The sequence below is a fragment of the Enhydra lutris genome, unplaced genomic scaffold (genome assembly GCF_002288905.1).
Source record: "Enhydra lutris kenyoni isolate GAN:26980312 unplaced genomic scaffold, ASM228890v2 scaffoldscaffold5, whole genome shotgun sequence".
Classification (NCBI taxonomy): Eukaryota; Metazoa; Chordata; class Mammalia; order Carnivora; family Mustelidae; genus Enhydra; species Enhydra lutris.
The window spans coordinates 36,145,696-36,164,728 of record NW_019154089.1 but is presented as its reverse complement, the minus strand read 5'-3'; the positions used below and the strand labels follow the sequence as shown (position 1 = coordinate 36,164,728).

Genomic DNA, 19,033 nt, shown 5'->3' with positions numbered 1-19,033 from the left:
AGCCTAGGGGAAGTCTGCCAAGAGCCCTGGTGATAGTCTCAGACTAGGGGCGAATGGCGCACAGAAAGCAGGACTCTCATCGACTGCGGAGGGAACACTAGCCAGGCCATAAAAGAACACAAATCACAGAATACTGATCTTCAACTTGGATTTATGTCCAAGATTCGTGCAAACAGCTGGCCAGGGACAGCCAGCCACCTTGATCTGGGCCTCTGGCGCCCCAAGCCTTCCATGTGGGGCCGAGGGTCTGCCAGCCTCACGGTGGGCCCCTCGGCATGGGTGGCTGGCGTGGCCTTCATCCCAGGCTGCCACGGCGCTGGCAAGGCTACTGTGGGTGGAAGTGGAGGGCCCTGCGACAGAACACTTGTCTTCTGCTTCTGGGAGCAAACCCGTTCTTCTCGCAGCTCCTCGCGGGGGAAGGCTTGGGCATGGGGCAGGTCCTGCTACTACAGGGCTTGAAGCAAAAATTCAACACATATGTGAATTGAACATGTTCCACAGAGGGGCTGGGACCACTTCCGGGGAAGTTTTGAAAGGGAAGGGTCTCAGCTGTACCCCACTCTTGAGACTGAAGTCCCCCAGTGATTCCACAGAGCATGGCAGGTCAAAGTCGGGTGAGGCCTCTCTCCACTTGGTCCATGCTAGGCGGTGAGTTTCTCCTCATGGCTCCAAAGGATGGGCCAAATGGAAGCCTTCCGTGTGGAGGCTCTCCAGTCTGGAAACAGCTTAGGCTGGTCCGGGGCACAACCCAGGAGCCCCTCGGCCTCCCATCCAGCGAAGGCTCTGGCCACACAGGGAACACGGCCTCCAGTTTTTCAGCATCTGAGATCAGGTGACCCTGCAAGACGGGGTGGAGCCAAGTGACAGAATCTGGTCTCACTGAGGCCCCTCACGGTCATTTTTCGTAGACTCTAAATCAAGAAAAATATTGAGGACTTTAGAAACGATGGGGTACAGCAGGTTTCAAAGGCCTATGGGAACCAGCAAGTAACAGTGGAAATCCCAGAGATGAGGGCTTCCGAGCGTCAGGTCCTGGGCTAGGACGTTAGGTGTCGTTCAGGCCTTCCCTAGTCCTATGAAGCTGGCAGATTATTTTTCCTTTATGGAGGAGGGAATAAGGGCACAGAGAGATTTTTAAGTATTTGCCCAAAGTTCCAGATCTACCAGTGTTCGAGCTTAGCCCATTTGGCTCCAGATCCCAGAGTGGGAGCATATCTGGGGGAGGAGAGAGCCCTGCCCACTAGCCCCTTCTCCCCGCAGCATCCCAGGGGCTCCACACAACCTTCAGGGCTGTCAGGAACCAGGAGAAAACGGCCGACCAGCCCAATGCCTCCTGCCAACCACCAGCTCCTCCAAACCACACTGGCTCCCATCATCCCGCAGTGTCTGCTCGCACACCTTCCGTGAGGGGCCCTTGACCTCCCGGCAGAGCTGGCTCTAGCTCGGCAAAGCCACAACCCGCAGGAAACACCTCTTTGTGCTGAGAAGGACTCAGCTCCTCGCCCCCCACCCCCACTCCCAAGGCAAGGCAGTGCCCTCTGCCCTGCAGAGCCCCGCAGGAAGCAAAGGCAGTCACCGGGGCCCTGGAGTCCCCCTGTGACTAGCAAACCGACCTCCGGTCCCCAGCTGTTGCTGGCCGGCACTATGACCAGAGAGAGCTTTTCAAAATGCAGATCTGATCTGTCATGCCACTCTGCTTTAAACATTTCCGAGGATGGCCCATCATCTTTGGGATAAAGCCCCCGCCATGGTCTGCAGGTCCCCGTGGAGCCTGGACTCGCCTACCTCCCTGCTCTTGCCTCGCCCGGCTCTCCTTCCCCACCTCGTCCTCGGCTTCTCCAGTCTTCTCTGGCCTTCTCTCAACCCTCCAGCTGGCTTTCCTTCTTCCCTCCCTCCCACCAGGGCCTTTGTACGTGTCATTTCTCTGCAAGGACATCTTCTACTGTCCCTCAGGCACTGAGGGTCTCGACTCCAACATCGCTGCCCCCAGCCCAGGTCAGGCTCCTCTGCTATCTGCTCTCCTTCCTTCAGGGCACCTAAGTGCACACAAATGCCTGTCTGTGTGACTTCTGTGTGCGCCTTTTACTCATTTCTTCCTCCCGCACGAGGCAGTAAGCTCCTGGAGGGCAGGAACCATTGACTGCTTCTACCCACATGGCTTCCCCAGCACCCAGCAGAGCGCATGCCATTCAGACACCACGCGCTCGGAAGAAGGAATGAATGACTTTAACCCCCTCGCTCCGCGGTCACCTCCCCATCCTCTCCACCCTGTTTTGGAACTTGAGGCCTCTCCTGCATCAAGAGCAGAAGGTAGTGACCTCATCCCCAGACTGGGGCGTTCCTGGCAGGTAAGAAGTTATCCCCCGCAGGGGAAGGAGAGACCCGGGACAAGGCCACTCTCACCTGGCTCCACAGGCCTGGCTGGGGGTGGGTCCATCACTTGGGAGCTCTGGTTGCGCATCCCGCCACAGGGCGGCCGCCAGGTGTATTCTGGCTGCAACAGAAGTGGGGCTTAGTAGCCGATCACCACCCTCAAAAATCCCAGGAGCAGCTACCACTCCAGCAGAGCACTCAATACACGCTAATCCAGCACACCTGAATCCTTACAACTCAGGCTGCCATCCCCATTTTACAGGTAAAGAAACTGAGGCTCAGAGGGGTTAAGAAACTCGATGAAGGACATCTAGCCAAGAAGGTGGCCAAGCTTCGGTTCTAGGTCTCTACAACCCCCAAGCCAATCTCTTAAGCCCCGCCTCTGCTCCAGTGTAGACTGCCAAGAAGATGTGTGTAAGGACGGGGCAGAGCAGGAGACACTGGACGAGAGGGCCAGGAAGGAGGCACTGCCATTGTCCAGGTGGGAGCGGGGATGCCGAACCAGGACCGTGGCAGAAGGATGGAGAGGGTAGGACAGGTGGCAGCAGCTCTTTGGAGAAAGAATGAAAAGCAAAATAAAAGGAAAGAAAGAAGGGAGTGGAGGGGAGTGGAAGGGAAACTGGAAAGGGGAAAAGAGAAGGAAAGCAAAGGAGAAACTGCATAGTTGAGGGCCTGGTACCTGGTTACAAGTGCAGGTTCCACGAATAAGGCAAACCCAAACTCTGAGCCCCCGGCCTGCTTCCTGCCCTCCCTCTGAGCCTTTCCTGTTCTACACAGGAGACCCTGAGTAGCTTTGGGCTGGAGTCCTGCCTGGCTCTGGACTTCTGCCTGCACACCACAGTGCTGTTCAGCCAAGGGCTAAGAATGCAGTCTCAGATCCCCTCCCTTGACCTTGCCCTCTGCAAAGTGCACGGGTGGGCCTCTCGTGTTGTCCTGGAGTGAAGGGAGGGGGGACACAGACTCACCAGGTGGAAGAGGCGCGAGTTTGGGAGTGGGGGTGGGTGCTCCATGGCCATGGGGGGCGGGGGGTAGCGAATCTGGGACCAGTCCTCATAGCCATGGTGTGGCACCATGGCTGGCATGGGTGCGTAGGCGTAGGGGTAGGCCCCACACAGGTGCTCTGGGTGGGGCTCCATGTGGTAGTGCTCCGCCGAGGCCTGCAAGAAATGTTGATGTCTGGCTGTAGCCTGTGACAGGCCATCCCCAGTAATGCCCATCTCGCTGCCCTTTCTCTACTTGGTATCTTAGTTCTCTGAAAGCTGGTACAGGGACACAGGTGGCTGGGTACTGGGACACAGGTGGCTTGTACCGGGACACTGGTAGCTGGAACAGGGGCACAGGTGGCTGGTACAGGGACACAGGTGGCTGGGTACAAGGGCACGGGTGGCTGGGTACCGGGACACAGGAGGCTGGTACAGGGGCACAAAATATCCACCAATGAAGCTAATGTGTTCTGAGCGCCTACTCTGTGCCAAGTATTGTTCGAAGTGCTTGCCCTGCACTACCTCATTAATTAGTTGGGACACCTGAGAAGATACTGCCTCCCCCCTCAGACTATAGCTCCCTGAATAAGGTACGATAAGGTAAGTGCTGCTTCCTCCCTCAAACCTCCTCACCTTTGCTTTCCTCTTCTGCTGTTTGAGGGCTTCTTTTGTCTTCTCCTCATCTTTGAATGCTTTTAGCTGAGAGGAGAAGGGAGGGAGAGAAGACTGTTGGCCCAGGTGCTTCCTGGCCAGGCCTGCACTCAGGCCATAAGCAGCCCTGCGGGCTGATGGGCTTCGGCAGGGGGCCAGCACTCCTGGCGGCCCTCGTGGCCCAGCCCCGGGGAAGGAAAGCCCCCATGGAGCAGAGTACAGCTCCGGTTGGTGGCTGCAGGGGAGGCCTGCTCACTGTGCATGGTCTGAACAGAGGTCAGGAGGGTTCACACAAGCCTCCTATTGCCCTAGGTCCCTATTAACATCCTCCAGTTCACTTCTGAGAGAGAGTGGGGAACTTTAACCATGGAGGCGGGACTTGCAGAGGTAGGCAGAGCTGGAAGGGCCACGTGCATCCTGACCTCCAGTCTCACTAGGGCCCCGCCAAGCCGCACCCCCACCTCGTGAGGGCAGCCGGGTGCCCCTTCCCTGGTCAGCTGCTCTCACCTGGGCATTGGACAGGGTGACCTGTGCCTGTAGTCTCTCCACCTGCTTCTTCAGCTCTTCCTTCTCCTCATTCATGCGTTCTCGATCGCTGCGCTCCCTCTGGAAGTCCTCCTCAAAGATCTTCACCTGGAGGGGAACGGAGGGGAGGGAAAAGGAGGGTGAGGGAGGAGGGGCTCAGACTGCTCTGGCCTCCTGCTGCTGTCACCCCATCTTCACAGCCATTGTGAGGACTCTGGCTCCCACCTGCAAACAGAAAAGTTTCTGGTTCCCTCTATTTCATAATCTGGGCTTCAACATAGGGCTTTATTTAAACAAGGTATCCGTGGCTTAAAAAAAGGGGGGTCACAAGCCCCCCCATCAGTCCCATCCCTTCATCTGCTAAGGCCTCCATGAGAGGTGAGGCCACGGGCGTGGGGGCAAGACCGGGGGTCATCTCCTAGCTCCCAGGGGACCTACAGAACTGTCCCAAGGCTTCATGGGTGCCTCATGGGCTCCCTGAGCCCACACTTTCACCTCCCACGGAGGCCAGTGAGACGCTGGCCAGGTTAGACGTGGTTTAGGGGGCTCCAAAGCAGAGCATCAAATAGAAACACACGGGACAGCCCTAGCCTTGCCAATTTCCTTTCAGTCCTCAGGTGCCCCTCAAGGAGCAAGTCTCCATTTATGCTAGCATGTCTTTAGTATCTTTCCAGTACTTAGGAATTTCCCTTCCCTTCCCTCAAAGAGGACTCAAGTTCAGAGTCTTCATCAGGCAAGCGTATCCAGTTAGAGTTTAATAACACTGTTTTTTGGGGTGCCTGGGTGGCTCAGTGGGTTAAGTCTCTGCCTTCAGCTCAGGTCATGGTCTCAGGGTCCTGGGACAGAGCCCCGCATAGGGCTCTCTGCTCAGCAGAGAGCCTGCTTCCCCTTCTCTGTCTGCCTCTCTGCCTACTTGTGACGTCTCTCTGTCAAATAAATAAAATCTTTAAAAAACTCTTTTTCTTTTACTGTATTTCTTGCTTAGCAAGAAATAAAGTGTTTTTCATTTATAGCAGTGATATAAAGTCCCTTTTTAAATACATTCATTGAAAGCGATGTATTTTAAATTTGTTACTTTTTAAAAGATTTTTATTTATTTATTTGACAGAAACAGAGAGAGAGAGCATGCAGATGCACAAGCAGGGGAAAGGCAGAGGGAGAGGGAGAAGCAGACACCCCGCTGAGCAGAGAGCCTGATGTGGGGCTCGATCCCAGGACCCTGGGATCATGATCTGAGCTGAAGGCAGATGCTTAACTGAGCCACCCAGGCGCCCCTAAAATTTATTTTTAAAATATTAAGTAAATAATAGCACAGCCGAGGTACAGAGACAGTTAACTCAAAAAGGTGGCAGAGGAATGACTTAGTTAGGGACACAGTGCTGGAAAGGATAAACCTATAACCAGACAGGGGTCCTGGCCAGCAGCCAGAATGTGGACTACTAATTAGAGCTTCTACGGGATTCCAAGCCCATTGCGGGTCCTCAGGAATGCTCCAGCTCCGGACTCAGCACCTCCTACCTGACCTCCTCTTCTTGGACTCACCTGCTGTTTCAGCAATTCGTTCTGTGTGACCAGCTCCTGTCTCCGTAGGAGGCCGCCAGCTCCTTCTGGGCCCCCAAATGCTGCTGGTGGAGAGGAAGGGGAGGCCTGGATGCTCAGCGCTTCCTCCAGGGCCTGGGATTGGGAAGAAAGGAGACAGGCCCATCAGCAGAAGCCCTGGAAGTCTGGCCCCATTGGAGAGGTCACCTCCAGGGACCTTCCTGACATGAGTGACAATAATAACTGCCACCACCAGTACTATCTACTAAGGGCTACCCTATTTATTTACATGACACACATCACTTCATTGGATCCTCTCCACAGTCCTACGAAGAAAAGACTATGACCATCACCCCCATTTGACAGATGTGAAAACTGAGGTTCAGAAAACCATGATGTGTCCAAAGTTACACAGCTTAGAAGCAGGCTAAGTGGGGGGTCCTCACACAGAAGGGAGAATGTCCCCTTCCCTGAGCAGGGGCAGCTCACTTCCCAGCACCCAGACCTAGAGAGAATATTAAGCCCTTCGGGAAAGGTTCCATGTCCTCAACTTGCCTTGCCCTCAGATTCTTCAGCTTTCCAAACCCGTGGCTCCCAAGCTGAGCTCTCTGTCCCCAGCTCTTCTGTAGTTAGATTACACTAGAATTTAATTTTGACTTATTTAATATTTTGTCTTTCTAAGCCTGAAAATGGGCTGAAACATCACCAAATAACATTCCGAAAACAAAAAAGCACCCTTCTTCCACCACGCTCACAAAATCCTTTCCTTTTACGGAAGCAGTGTGCTCAGAGCTTCTTGAAAGATCTCTGTTAATGGGGTTCCCCTTCAGCGCAGTTAGTGTGTTACTTGAGGACTCTGGAACTCCGCTCAGGACCTGCCATGCTCATTGCCACATGGACTAGCCCCCAGCGCGGCAGGGCTTCTGCTCGCCATGCGTCAGCAGGTCCCACAGTGCCTCCATAGGCAGCAGGGGAGATGAAGAAAACCTCCCCCGGTGTGGACTTGGGCCCTGCTTAGTCTCCTTGACTCTCCCAGAAACCCATGGCAAGTGCTGAGCTGAGAGTGAGCCCCAGCCGCTGCAAGGGCAAGTTATGGAGCCACTCTATCCTCCTGTTCCGTCTGCCCATTTTTCAGATGAGAAGACTGAGGTCCAGGCACAGGGAGAGACTTGCCGGAGGTCACAAGCAAAGCAGGTCACTTGCCTTGCATCGGTCACCCACACGTGTCTGTCTCCCACTACGCCAGGGAAACCCAGAGGGCAGTGACCCAGCCTGAGCGACCTCTAGGGTCCAGCACCATGAACAATACCACATTCTGAGGCCCCCAGCTTGGGACAGGTCATTCTCTTCCCTGAGAACAGGTCCCACGGTTCCCCACACTTGGCAAAATCAATGCTTATCAAATCCCAAAACCAAACAGAAAGGGCTCCCCTAGCAGGGTTGGGGCCCAGTAAATATGCCAAACTCAGGCCAGACCCTGCTGTGGACAAGGTCAGGAGGCAGGGGGGAAGGCAGACAGACAAGAAAGGAGGCAAAGATGAACCACAGACAACTCCAGGCTTTCGGAGAACGTTTCCTTTCAAAGCTTCCTCCTTCAGCTTGCTCCTTTAACCCCCGTGCTGGAAGGTGGGCAGGGCTGGAAGGTGTCCATCCAGGGTTCAGATGGCAAAACAGAGGCTTGGGAGAGTCTGTAGTGGCTAAGCTGGGACTAAAACCAGCCCCAGAGCCAGCCTCACCCCCTACCCACTTGCCCAGGCTCAAAGCAGCGGGCCTTAGCTTTCAAATCCAGCCTCCACCCAGATGCCTCGTCTCCCTGGGTCCTGATTCTCAAGGCAGGAACCCTGGGGCCTCTGCTCACCCCTCCCTTCAGCACGCGTTTCCAGAGTATGGGCTTGATGCCAGGCACTGTGCTGAGTGCTGGGGGCACAGAGGCCAGTGAACAGGGGCACCTCCCCCTGCTGGAGGGGAAGACGGAGCAAGCAAACAGGCCACCAAAGGAGATACACGGCGCCCACCTTGTTGAGCCTCTGGATCTCCTTTTCCTGGTATTCCCGCTGCCGCGTGAGTGGGCTCAGCTGATCCTGCAGGTGCTTCACCTTCTGGCGCAGCTCTTTGGCCTCTGCTGTCAGCTGCTCCTTGTCGGTCTGCGGGGAACACAGGGCTGATCAGCAGGTGCCCCTCCGGGAGGCCTGAACTCCTTGCCCCACCTGCCCCCCACCTGGGTCAGCCAGGCCTCCTCTCTGCCTCTCCCTCAGCAGTCCCCAGTGCTTTCGTGAAGACACCATGCAGGGCATCAAAGCCCTAACGCCTGAACATCCTGTCCTCAAGGAAAAGGCAGCACAGTTCAAGGCAGCTCTTGCCAATGAGCTGAGACCTTGGCCACTGTCACAGTACTCTCTGGTCTATGCTCCCCTATCTGCCACCGGTTGGGGGCTCTTCACACGAGCCATGGATGGGTGTCAGGAGGTCTGTGAGCCCCAAAATGGGATGCAAAATTTTGCCTGTGTAATTTTCTAGGGAGAAGAGCCATAGTTTCTTCCAGATTCACACTGACGCCTTCTGTGATGCACAGAAATGATAAAACCACTGAGACTATCTAAAGGATCTCTTAGCTCTTACAGTCTCTAAGCCTAGGAGAGAAGACAGAGAAATAAATGCAGCATAAAAGGTAGAGTGTTCCTCCACAGAGAAACAAACTACTGTGAGGTGAAAAGAAAGGGCACCACTGCTGAGAAGAAACCAGGGAGGGCTTCCAGGTGGAAGCCCCACTCCCACACCCACTATGGGACAGGCAGGACTACTTCACTGCAGAAGGCCACAACTGGATTGGCCTTTGAGGAGCATCAAGTCCTAATCCTTTGATGTGATGGGAAATGACTGTCCAGAGAGGGGAGGTGACTTACCTAAGGCCACACAGTGAGCTGGGGCTAGAAGCCAGGTCTCCTAATTCTGGTTGGTGCTCCCTCTCCCCTTGCAAGTCAAAGGAAGTGTTTCAAATAAGGGAGGTCAGCCAGAGATCAGGGAGGGAAGCCTTGGGCAGAACTTGTGGGAGGGGTCTGGACTCCCACTGAGAGTCTCCAGTATTAGCATGGCCTCTTGTCACCATGTGTCCTTAACACAGGGCTAACAGGGAGGACTGTCCCATCCCATGGACTTGTCTCACCCACTGATGTAAGCTAGGGGAAGGGGCCGAAGAGCCAGGGGTCTGGTAGACAGTCACAGATGTGACTGCCCTTGGGGAATAGACAGACAGTGTCCTCCCTAACACACACATTCAAGGCAAGGGGTGGTCACTGAGGCAGGCCAAACCCTCAGATAAAGCCCCTGGGGTCACACGTTGAAAGAGGGAACTGTGAAATGCAATCCGTGTTGAAAATGGCCATTTTCAAGCTAGGTAAAAGCAGCCTGTGCCCAGTTCCCATGAAGGGAAAGACACAACGACTTAAATACAATCTTCCAAGAATCTGGGGCTCCCAGTGGTCTTTCCTCTTTAAGCTGTCCCAGGGTCCTGGAAAGCCTTGGCTGTTATCAGTCACACACTGATGGCTCAGACACAATTTCTTCAGAGGACCTGCTCCTGGCCCCGCTCAGACCAGACCTGGCTCCCCTTTATGCCCTCCCCTCACTCCCTGGAACGTCTCCTGTGATACTTGAACACACTTGTTCCTATTTGCTTCTGTAATGACTTGTTTCCCGTTTCTTCCCCACCCGCTGATCTGTTCCCCGCTGAGTCTCGGTGCCCAGCACGGCGCCAAGTGCACGCTCTGCTGAACAGCGGCTAGACAGTGAAGAAAGGGAGCTCTGTCTGATATTTTAGGGCCCCCCTCCCACCTCACTCCAAACAGCCGTTACTACTCTAAACACTCAGCTGCCGCCCACTCCCAGCAAGCACCCGAGCAGCCTGCATGTGTCTCTTTTATACTCTGTGCTTCGCTGTATGGTTCCCCAGTCTGTAACATCTTAATTAAACAAATCATTTAATTAAACAAAAATCTCTCCTGCATGCAAACATGAAAATAGGGGAAGCAATAGCTATTCCAATCTTCTCAATTTTCAGATGGGAAACTGAGGTACAGGGAAAGAAAGTGCTTTTGCCTGTGGCCACACAGCCCTTAGCGCTAGAGCCAGAGCTGGGACCCCCAGGCCTCCCGACTCTGGCCATGCCCCCCCACCCCCCCCCCGTCTGTTTATTATACTGAGCTCTCAGCTACTGAGGTGGGGGAGAGAGATCTCACAAGCTGAACCTGCAGGGCCAGCAGTCAACTTGCCTCCTCCATTTCGATCTTAGACTTGGCCAGGAGCAGCTTTCGGTCAAAGTCACGCTGCTTCTGTTCTCGCTCAGCCTCCAGGTCAGTCACCTGCTTCTGGAGGTCCGCCAGCTTCTGGCGCAGCTCAGTGATCTAGGTTCAAAGGCAGAGACGGGGAGTGCGTGAGGGAAGGGGTGAACCTGCAAGGTTCAAGGCTCCTGAGAAGTAAGCAGAGGGTGGAGACCGGGGAGGTCCCGAGAGCACAGCCAGGCACCTGGGGCTCAGCTGTGAGTCCCCATCACCCCACACTACCTTCTGCTCGTACTGCTGCTTCATAGACCGGAAATGCTGGTCCCACTGCTTGTTCACTTCGAGCAGCTATGGGGAGAGACTGGAGTTAGCAGGAGACAGGCAGTGAAGGCACAAAGAGGGACAACTCCACACGGACTGGCTGTCACAGTGCGTGCAGTGTGTGTGGGAGAACGGTGGTCACAGATGCTCTGCCTTGAACCCTCCCCTTCTTGAAGACTCCACATTCCCCAAGGAGGAACCTTTATCAAGTGCTATATTTTATCTTCACCAGGGAAGTAAGACTAACACCAAAGGAGCAGTAAAATTATGTAATTCTGGAATAAACTTTATGTAATTTACATAAATTTATGTAATTTATGTAAAATTATGTAATTTTGGAGTATGGTTACACAACACACATGCAACCTGGGGTTGCGTATGAAAGCTTCCCATTTTTGTTTTCCTTAAGTCATTGCTGGTGTCTGAAAAGGAAACCTGAAGGAGCCCTCACACCAGTGACCTAAGTACCCAGTACCAGGCTGGCCGTCTCAGCAACGTCTGCATGACGGCAAAATCTAGAGGACTACTGACGCGTAGGACGTGGGTTAAGAAAATTATACTAGAAACCGAAAATGAGAAGCTGTGCAGTTAGTAAGAAAATCAGGCCCCTAATACACTGGTACATTTCTAGGACAACCCGAATTATTTGCCCTCCGTGACACACCACTTCCTCAGGGAAGAAAAACAATCCTACACCGTTAAATACATAAAACAATAGGAAAAGCTATCCCCATTTCAGACACATTAACATACGATGAAGAGTATTCAAAAGTGAAGAAATATAGTATATGTCTGATACATAAACAGTGACCCTCAAGGATATATTTGATTTTGGAGGAGAAAAGAAAAACCTATAACCTGCAATCATGCAGTATTGAAGGATATAATTTTTTCTGCTTATTTTAAAAAAACAGATTATGCATTAGTTACGTACATAATAAAACTCGGGACTGTTGCCAACTTGTGGGCATCTCTAGGTGGAGAGATTCTCAATATTTCTCTAATGAGCATTATATTACTTTTGTCATCAGAACGAAGACCTTACAGCAAAACCAAAAGAAAACTAAAACTGATACACAGGTAAGCAGAAGACTGATGGAAGCCTGACCTGCGCCAGGGCTGGAGGTCCAGGGAGGGCAGCAAGGCCCAGGAATCCAGAGGAAAAGCTGAGCTGTGGGGGTGGGGGGTGAACGGCGAAGCCTACAGACAGGACTGGGCTTCCGCCTCCAGTCTGGAAACACTGGCCTGGGGTGGGAGATGGTGGGGGTACATGGGCATAGCCTCAATTCTAGAAACTTCCAGCTGGTGAGAAGCAGTGCTGTGAGAAGGCATCCGATCCTCCTCTTCTGTGACAGTCCCTCCCTGACCCAGCAGCGTGGTGACAAAGGAGCTCCGGGCTCCCCGCCCCTGATGCTGCTACCCGCCTACCTTCCACCATCCAGGGTGTGCCAGAGGAGCCTTCCTGAACTATCCCCCTGCCAACAATTTTAGGCCAGGCCCCAAATGCCACGTCTTCTGAGCGACCCTTGTAGGCAGGGGAACTGATTAAGAAACAAGAGCCCAGAATGAGGTGGCAGGTCTCTCTCCCATGGACAGATGGTTCTGTGGTCACCATGGTGACCACCATGGTGACCTAGGAGGAGACAGGGGGTCAGGGAGGGCCTTTGTCCTGCCAGGCCCAGGAGGGAAGGAGGGTCTTCCCTGAATTCCACCCCTCCACCCCCGCCACCTACCTCAGTGCGCTGTTGCTCCAACATCTTTACCTTCTTCTCAGCTGTACCCAAGGCCCCCACCTCTGGGCTCTTCCCTGCTGCTGCACAAGCCTGGAGAGAACCACAGAAGGACCCTCAGCAAAGCCTCAAAGAACAAGGCTCCTGAGGGCCTTTACCCAGGGATCCAGGCCTCACTCTCCCACTTCTCTAATCTGCCCACCAGCCAGGACACCACTCTACATCCCAGCCATGACTAAACCTACTCTGGAAAGTCTATCCAGATCGTTATTCCTCCTCCCCTGCCCACCTGCCCTCCTGCTCTCTGCTCCCCTTCCCATGGCCACTTCTTCCCCTGCTCAGACTCTACAAGGCACTGCCACCATCCCCCACCCAACATCAACCAAAAATCCTTCACTAGAAGGTAAGAGTTATGGCTTTTTAAAAAAATAATTTATAAAATGTTTATTTTATAAATTTTTAGAAAATTTATAATTAAATAAATAATTAAATAAATCTGTTTAGAAAGATATGGCATAAAGATGTGTATGTGTGATGAGTACATGTACATATGCTTCCTAGCTCTGTCCTTTGAGAGAGCCTAACCCAGTGACACTCCAGGAGCAGTGAGCACATCCGTGCCCAGATCTTTGTTTCTAAATGCTATTCTCTCTTTTTTTTTTTTTTTTTAAGATTTTATTTATTTACTTGACAGAGAGAGAGATCACAAGGAGGCAGAGAGGCAGGCAGAGAGAGAGGAGGAAGCAGGCTCCCCGCTGAGCAGAGAGCCCGATGCGGGGCTCGATCCCAGGACCCTGGGACCATAACCTGAGCCGAAGGCAGAGGCTTTAACCCACTGAGCCACGCAGGCGCCCCCTAAATGCTATTCTCCAACAAAAAGAGGCAGGGCTCCTCAGAGAAGGATTGTTGATTCCAGGGGCAGGTAAAACAGAAGCAGAGTTGGGAACAACTTGTGCCAGGAAGTAAGAAAGCGCTGGGGCACCTGAGTGGCTCTGTCAGTTAGACGTCTGACGCTTGGCTTAAGCTCAGGTCATGATCTTGGGGTCGTGAGATCAAGCTTCACGCCAGGCTCTGCACTGGGTATGAAGCTTGTTGAGGTTCTCTCCCTCTGCCCCTTCCCCCACATCTCTAAAATAAACTAATCTTTAAAAGAAAAAGTAAGAAAGTGCTCAATAATAATATGAAGAAGCAAGGCATGTCTCATGGGCACAGGAGACAACTTGAAGAGCTTCCTCTGGCCTAAGCTAGAACAATTTGAACAAAAATATAGATCATGGTCGTAGTAGATGATGACCCAAAGAATAAAATAAATATCCTTGAGTCCATAACTGGTAGAAAAGACTAGCTGAATAAATAAGTAAGTGGGGGAGAAGGGCTAGCTCTCCCTTACAGAAGAATTCCAATTACTAAACAGAAAAGGAGTGAGGGAAATTCAAAATCTACTACGGTCATGATCTCTGCAGGTAAGATCCATCATGGATACTAAAATAAGAAGTGTAAGGAGAAACAGGACATTTGCGCAGACTTAAAGTTTCTCCTCAGAACTAAGTATTTATTAACCACAAGGGGAAAATTGGTTCCTTTATTACAGAGAAACTGACACATACCTCCTTAGCCAGCAATCAGTGTGGACGGTGATAAGACAGTGACGTCATGTACCCTTGCCGGGATGCACCAGAAGTGCATGGCGTCACTCCTACTGTGCTCCCATCCAAGTTCAAGGGCACACCCTTCATCTGATCATGAGGGAACACCAGTTAGACCCACACTGAAGGACACGCTACAAAATCACCAGCCGGTAGAACTCCCAAGCATCAAGCTCGTGAAAGAGAAGACGCGGCTGGGACAGGTCACAGACTGGAACAATCTAAGGGAATGTGGGGTCCCGGACTGGTGATGCCCGGACAGAAAGTGCTGGAGGAGGATGCAGTGAGAAACCAGCGAAATCTGAACAAAGTCTATAGTTTTAGTTAATAGTGGTTTATTTTCTAGTTTCGGTCATTGAACTGCAGTTATGTAACTTGTCAAGGGGGTTCGGGAAGTCTCTGGACTACTTTTGCAACTCTTCTGTAAATCTAAAGTTATCTCAAAATAAAGTTTGAAAAAATTTTTTTGGACTAGGAGACATTGAGGTGAAAGAGCAGAATCAGCTTAGGAGGCTGGCGGTGGAGTGCTGGCTCTCCACCGAGGAGACCAAACAAGGTGGGCTCCGAAGGCCCCAACCTCTGATATCCTGTGGGCTTGTCAGCATTTGTCCTGGGGTCACTGCCCACATTCTCTCTATCCCCTGGCCCCCCAACTCCCTGCATTTCCCCCAGGGCTTGGGTGGGAATGGGCAGGCCTGGGCCATGAGGGCAGCATTCGTGAGGCTCCAATGCCCCCTGTAGGCTGAGGCCTGTCAGCACACCACAGAACGAGCTAGGAAGAGTGGGCTGCGGGAGCCCTCCAGAGACCCTGGCCTTTAAGGAAGGCAAGACATGGGCCTGCCCCTAGAAGCCTGCTGCCTCCTTACAGGGCAAGGAGGAAGAGAGGATGGGGACTCCCGGGGGTACACCCTTAACCTCCACGAAGAAGAGAAGGGTCAGCCTGCCTGGCTGCCGGCACCAAAGCTGCCATGAGAAGCAATAGCTAAGGTCACAGGTTACCATATGCTCCTGGCGCTAAACCTAATTCACAGGTATCACGCCACTGAATCCTCCCACCATCCTCTGAGGCCAGTGTTATCGCTTCCATTTTACAAAAGAAGAAGCTGGAGCCACACAGCTGGTTTGTGTAACTCATCCAAGGTGGCTGTGCTGGCAAGAGGTGAGTGAGCACTCAAGCCACATGGGGCTCCGGCGGCCACTGCTCTAACACACGCCCCCCCATGGGACCTTCCTCCCCAGCAGGATGCTAAGAGCTGGACCTCCAGGGAGTCGAGCGACATGAGTTGACACCGAAGGGCTGGGGAAAGTGAAGAGGACTGCCCACAGAATCCCACACCATCGTGGCTCGGGGCGGGGGGGCTCCATGGGTCACTTCCACAAAAGGACAGCCCAGGAGGGCTCTGCCCTGAGGGGTGAATGGAGGAGGGGAGGGGCGTCATGGGCTGGAGTTTGCCATTTATCAGCGTGCGTCTCTGCTGCTCCGCTGGTCAGCCTGCTAGCAGGTGATGCAGGGAGCTTGGTGACAGGAAGTCATGTGACCTTTCCACACCTCCTGCCAAGGCTGTCATGGAGTCATCATCCCCGCCCTGCCTAGCATACGTGTGGAGTGGAGATCCAAATAGGATGACAGATTTGAGTTCCACATTGCCACATAGTAACAAGGTATTAAGTTATTAAGATAATTACTGCTATTACATAGGTGTGGGGTTTGTTAAAGATGTTGAGTCCTGTTGTGCAGCCATTAAGCCCCATTAAAAGGGGAAAACATGTCAGGAAAAAGCTGAGACTCAGCTCTGTGGGAAGGGGAAAAGACACAGAGCAGGCAAGGGAGGAGAGCCAGCTTCTGCCTGGGAACTGGATGTGAGCCACAGCTGGGAGCGGCCATGGGAGGGGGGGGCCAGGCCATGGCAACATCAGCTAACCCCCACTTCTCTCCAGGTCAGAGGACGTCCCAGGACGCAATCCCAGGAGCTCACCTGGGTCCCCTGAGGAGCTTTCTCAACCCAACACCCCATTCTGCCAGGAATATCTGAGACGTTAAACTGACTTTTGAGACCCACCCATCAGAGACCTTCACAAATGGGACCACGTTTAGGGAATGTGCCCAGACTGAGCGAAGGACTCGACACCACTCTCCGTAAGCAGTGGCTGAAGGAAGTGGAGCTACTTGGCCTGGAGAGGAGATGGCCTGTGGGGGCCACCGAGCCAGAGTCACGGCCAGCAGCCCGAGTGTATATGCCAGGGGATGGGATGCTGAATGAGGGCTGAGGAGTGGAAGCTCCAGAAGTACGGACTGTCAAGCTGAGCTGAGGAGATGCCATCTAACAAGAACCTCGACCCAGGGACGCTGGCTGCAGCAGGAGGTGGGGAGCTCACCACCACGGGAGGTGGCCGCGGAGGCCAGGCCCTGACGATGGAGGATGCTGTGGAAGGAGTTTCTGGGCACATACCTGCTGGTGTCCGGCCACCCCCTTCTTGCCTACGCCTTCTGTCTTTGGTGAGCCTGGCTGCCCACAGGCGTCCTCTTTGCCGCAGCTCATCAACAACTTCTTGAGCTCCAGGTTTTCTTCCCTGGGTCAGAGGCAAACACAGAGGTCATGTTGCTGGCCCTGTGTTAAGGAGGCCAGGGTTCTCGGACCTACTACTCTTCCGAAGAGTAGCTGAGTCCTGGAGGAGAAGGTGGGACTCCAAACCAAAGAAGGAATCCCTAGGCCCCTTTGCTGGCAATCTGGGCTTCTCTGGAAGTCTCTGGTCATCAGCAGCAGGGTTTCCCAATGGTCGGGGCTCTGCACACATGACATCTCCAGGATGTCACTCAAAACCTTCATTAAACAACTCTGATCACACTCTAGGGAGCAAGTTACACTCTTTCCAGTCAGCTTCAAACCTCCTGTGTAGAGCAGGGAACATTCTCAGCTGAGGCCAACAGGTCTGAAGCTCTCCTCCAGGACGTGCTGTTCTGCCTTATTCGCAGGAAAGGGCAGGCTTCAGGCTCAGAGCCTCCCGAGGGCCATGGCACTTTGCCAGAACTTAGTAACACCCTTCCATGGTTGCTGTATTTCTTGTTGGGCTTGTCTTCTATTCATAGGGAATGCATTTTTCTATTAACTCCGAGTTTTATTTATTCTGTTAATGGCAAGTTTTTTTAATCATAATTTTCAGGAAAAACATGATTCAAATCAAAGCCAATTCTTAAATCGAGAAGGTAGGTGACATAGAACATAATAGAAAGTGTTGACGTGGGTTCAGGTATGACTAAAATTGGGAAAATATTTACGTTGTATTTGCCAGCTAAGCTTCCATGTAATAAGAGAAAAACAGAGAAGCAAAGTGGCTTTCCACAGGTCACACAGCAGGGACCTGCACTCTTGCTTTCTAGCCCTGAGTCTTTCCTCCACCTGGGGTCTCGGATCCATGGATGGAGTCATTATGGCTCTAAAACCTCCCAAGTGTTCGGCCAGGGACTCACTCAAAATGGCACAGGGACTCAGTAGTTACCTGTTGCACTCCCTGGGCCCCAGTCTCCCCTCTGCACAATGCGGGGTCTGACCTGTGTAATCTCGAAGGGCCCTTCAAACTCTGACAAGAGCACTGTTTCTCAAGTGTTATCCCGGGTCTACCCACATTGTAATCCCAGAGGCCCTTGGGAAAATGCCTAGGCCTGCCTCACATCCACTGCATCAGGAGCTCAGCTGAGGAGGGAGGACTGGGAGTGGGAACTCTCCCAGACCCGCAGTGACTCTGAGGCACAATGGAGAGCCAGGAGGCAAGTGAGGGACCCCTGACGGTAGGCAGGAAAACGGCAGGACATGATGGTGACCAGCAGAGGGCAGCAAAGTCCTGAGCCCTCTCCCAGCTGTCCCAACAGCAGGCCGGCTGCTGTTAACAGGCCAAGGGGGCAAGTTCCTAAGGAAGGAGCCTAATTTGTGCAGACCTTCTTCTGAAGCTCTCAAGGCCCTTGAGAACAGTATTAAAAGGGCCAGAGAGGGCACCCAGGGAGAAGGACCAGGAGACCCGACATCAAAAGCCTCAGAGCCCTCAGCCCACAGCCCAGAAAAATCAATGCCAGGCACTACCCTCTCCTCCTGCCCGTCTGACTCCTCGCTCCTGAGGAGCCAGGACTTACCGCAGCCTCTCAGCAGCCTGATCCCGCTGTTCCAGGCCCTTGTCCAGCTTGGCCTTCAGGGCCTCGTTCTCCTTCCGAAGCTGCTCACACAGGGTCTGCAAGGCAGAGAGGTAGACGGGGGGCAAGGTGAGGGCAGGGGTACCTCCCAAGTGCAGGCTGACAATGGAGGCCAGGGGAGGGCCACAGCCACACCAGGTCCCAACACATGATCCCCTTTGCGTGGCCTCAGCAAGCCCCTCTCAGGATGGCTGGGAATCCAGGCGCTAGGCCCATACTGGCTCCTCTACGCATCCTCTCCCTCAGGAGCCAGCCATAAGCATGCATGACCAAGAATCAGCCACAGGCCCTTCAGGTCTTGCTAGGCAGAGAGCTCCATCCCTCCTCCTCTTCTACTGCTGTTCCCACAGCACAGAATACTCTTCCTCACCAGCCCTCCCCCAGCTGACTTTTACTCCTGCTTCAGCTCTTAGCCTAAACGTCCCTTTGTCAGAGAAGTCCTCCCTGACTCTCACACCTTGGGGGAGTGAGGTCACTGCCTTTATCCTTGCTCACAAGCCCTGCTGTCCCCCTGCTTAGGACCTGTGACAAGGACAGCCGAAGAGCCACAGTCTGTGAGCACCCACGGGCCCGGGAGCCCCTCCCCACTCTCCCGTCTGCTGTCAAATCCCCAGCCCAGCTAGGGTCCTAGCGCAGCCAGCACTCAACTCTGCTGAGGGAATGCCCGACCACATGACTGAGCAGCCTGTGAAGGAACAAACAAGTGAGGAGCGATGTCCCAGGAGGCTCATGAGCTAGTCAACCCGGGGAAGGTCAGAAGCTTCTGGTGTGGTCAGATGGCGAAAGAGGGCATTTGCTCAAGACC

At 53.4% G+C, this 19,033-nt stretch overlaps 1 protein-coding gene across 4 annotated transcripts in view; it reads right to left on the bottom strand.

Moving 5' to 3' along the window:
* Window positions 1–134: 134 nt before the first annotated feature.
* Window positions 135–19,033, bottom strand: part of LOC111140865 (TNFAIP3 interacting protein 1) — a 41,122-nt gene continuing 22,223 nt past the window's right edge. Inside the window, exons 7-18 of one of the 4 annotated variants that reach the window (XM_022493092.1) lie at window positions 18,172–18,266; window positions 16,496–16,616; window positions 12,403–12,492; window positions 10,631–10,696; window positions 10,340–10,471; window positions 8,087–8,215; window positions 6,075–6,206; window positions 4,515–4,640; window positions 3,990–4,055; window positions 3,339–3,530; window positions 2,404–2,494; window positions 135–911 (exon numbers count right to left, since the gene is read on the bottom strand). In XM_022493092.1, the coding sequence (XP_022348800.1) occupies window positions 877–911; window positions 2,404–2,494; window positions 3,339–3,530; window positions 3,990–4,055; window positions 4,515–4,640; window positions 6,075–6,206; window positions 8,087–8,215; window positions 10,340–10,471; window positions 10,631–10,696; window positions 12,403–12,492; window positions 16,496–16,616; window positions 18,172–18,266 (1,275 nt within the window). In that variant the 3' untranslated portion in view covers window positions 135–876. The remainder of the gene's footprint in view (window positions 912–2,403; window positions 2,495–3,338; window positions 3,531–3,989; window positions 4,056–4,514; window positions 4,641–6,074; window positions 6,207–8,086; window positions 8,216–10,339; window positions 10,472–10,630; window positions 10,697–12,402; window positions 12,493–16,495; window positions 16,617–18,171; window positions 18,267–19,033) is intronic. The other 3 variants (XM_022493093.1, XM_022493095.1, XM_022493094.1) reach the window with 3 other exon arrangements.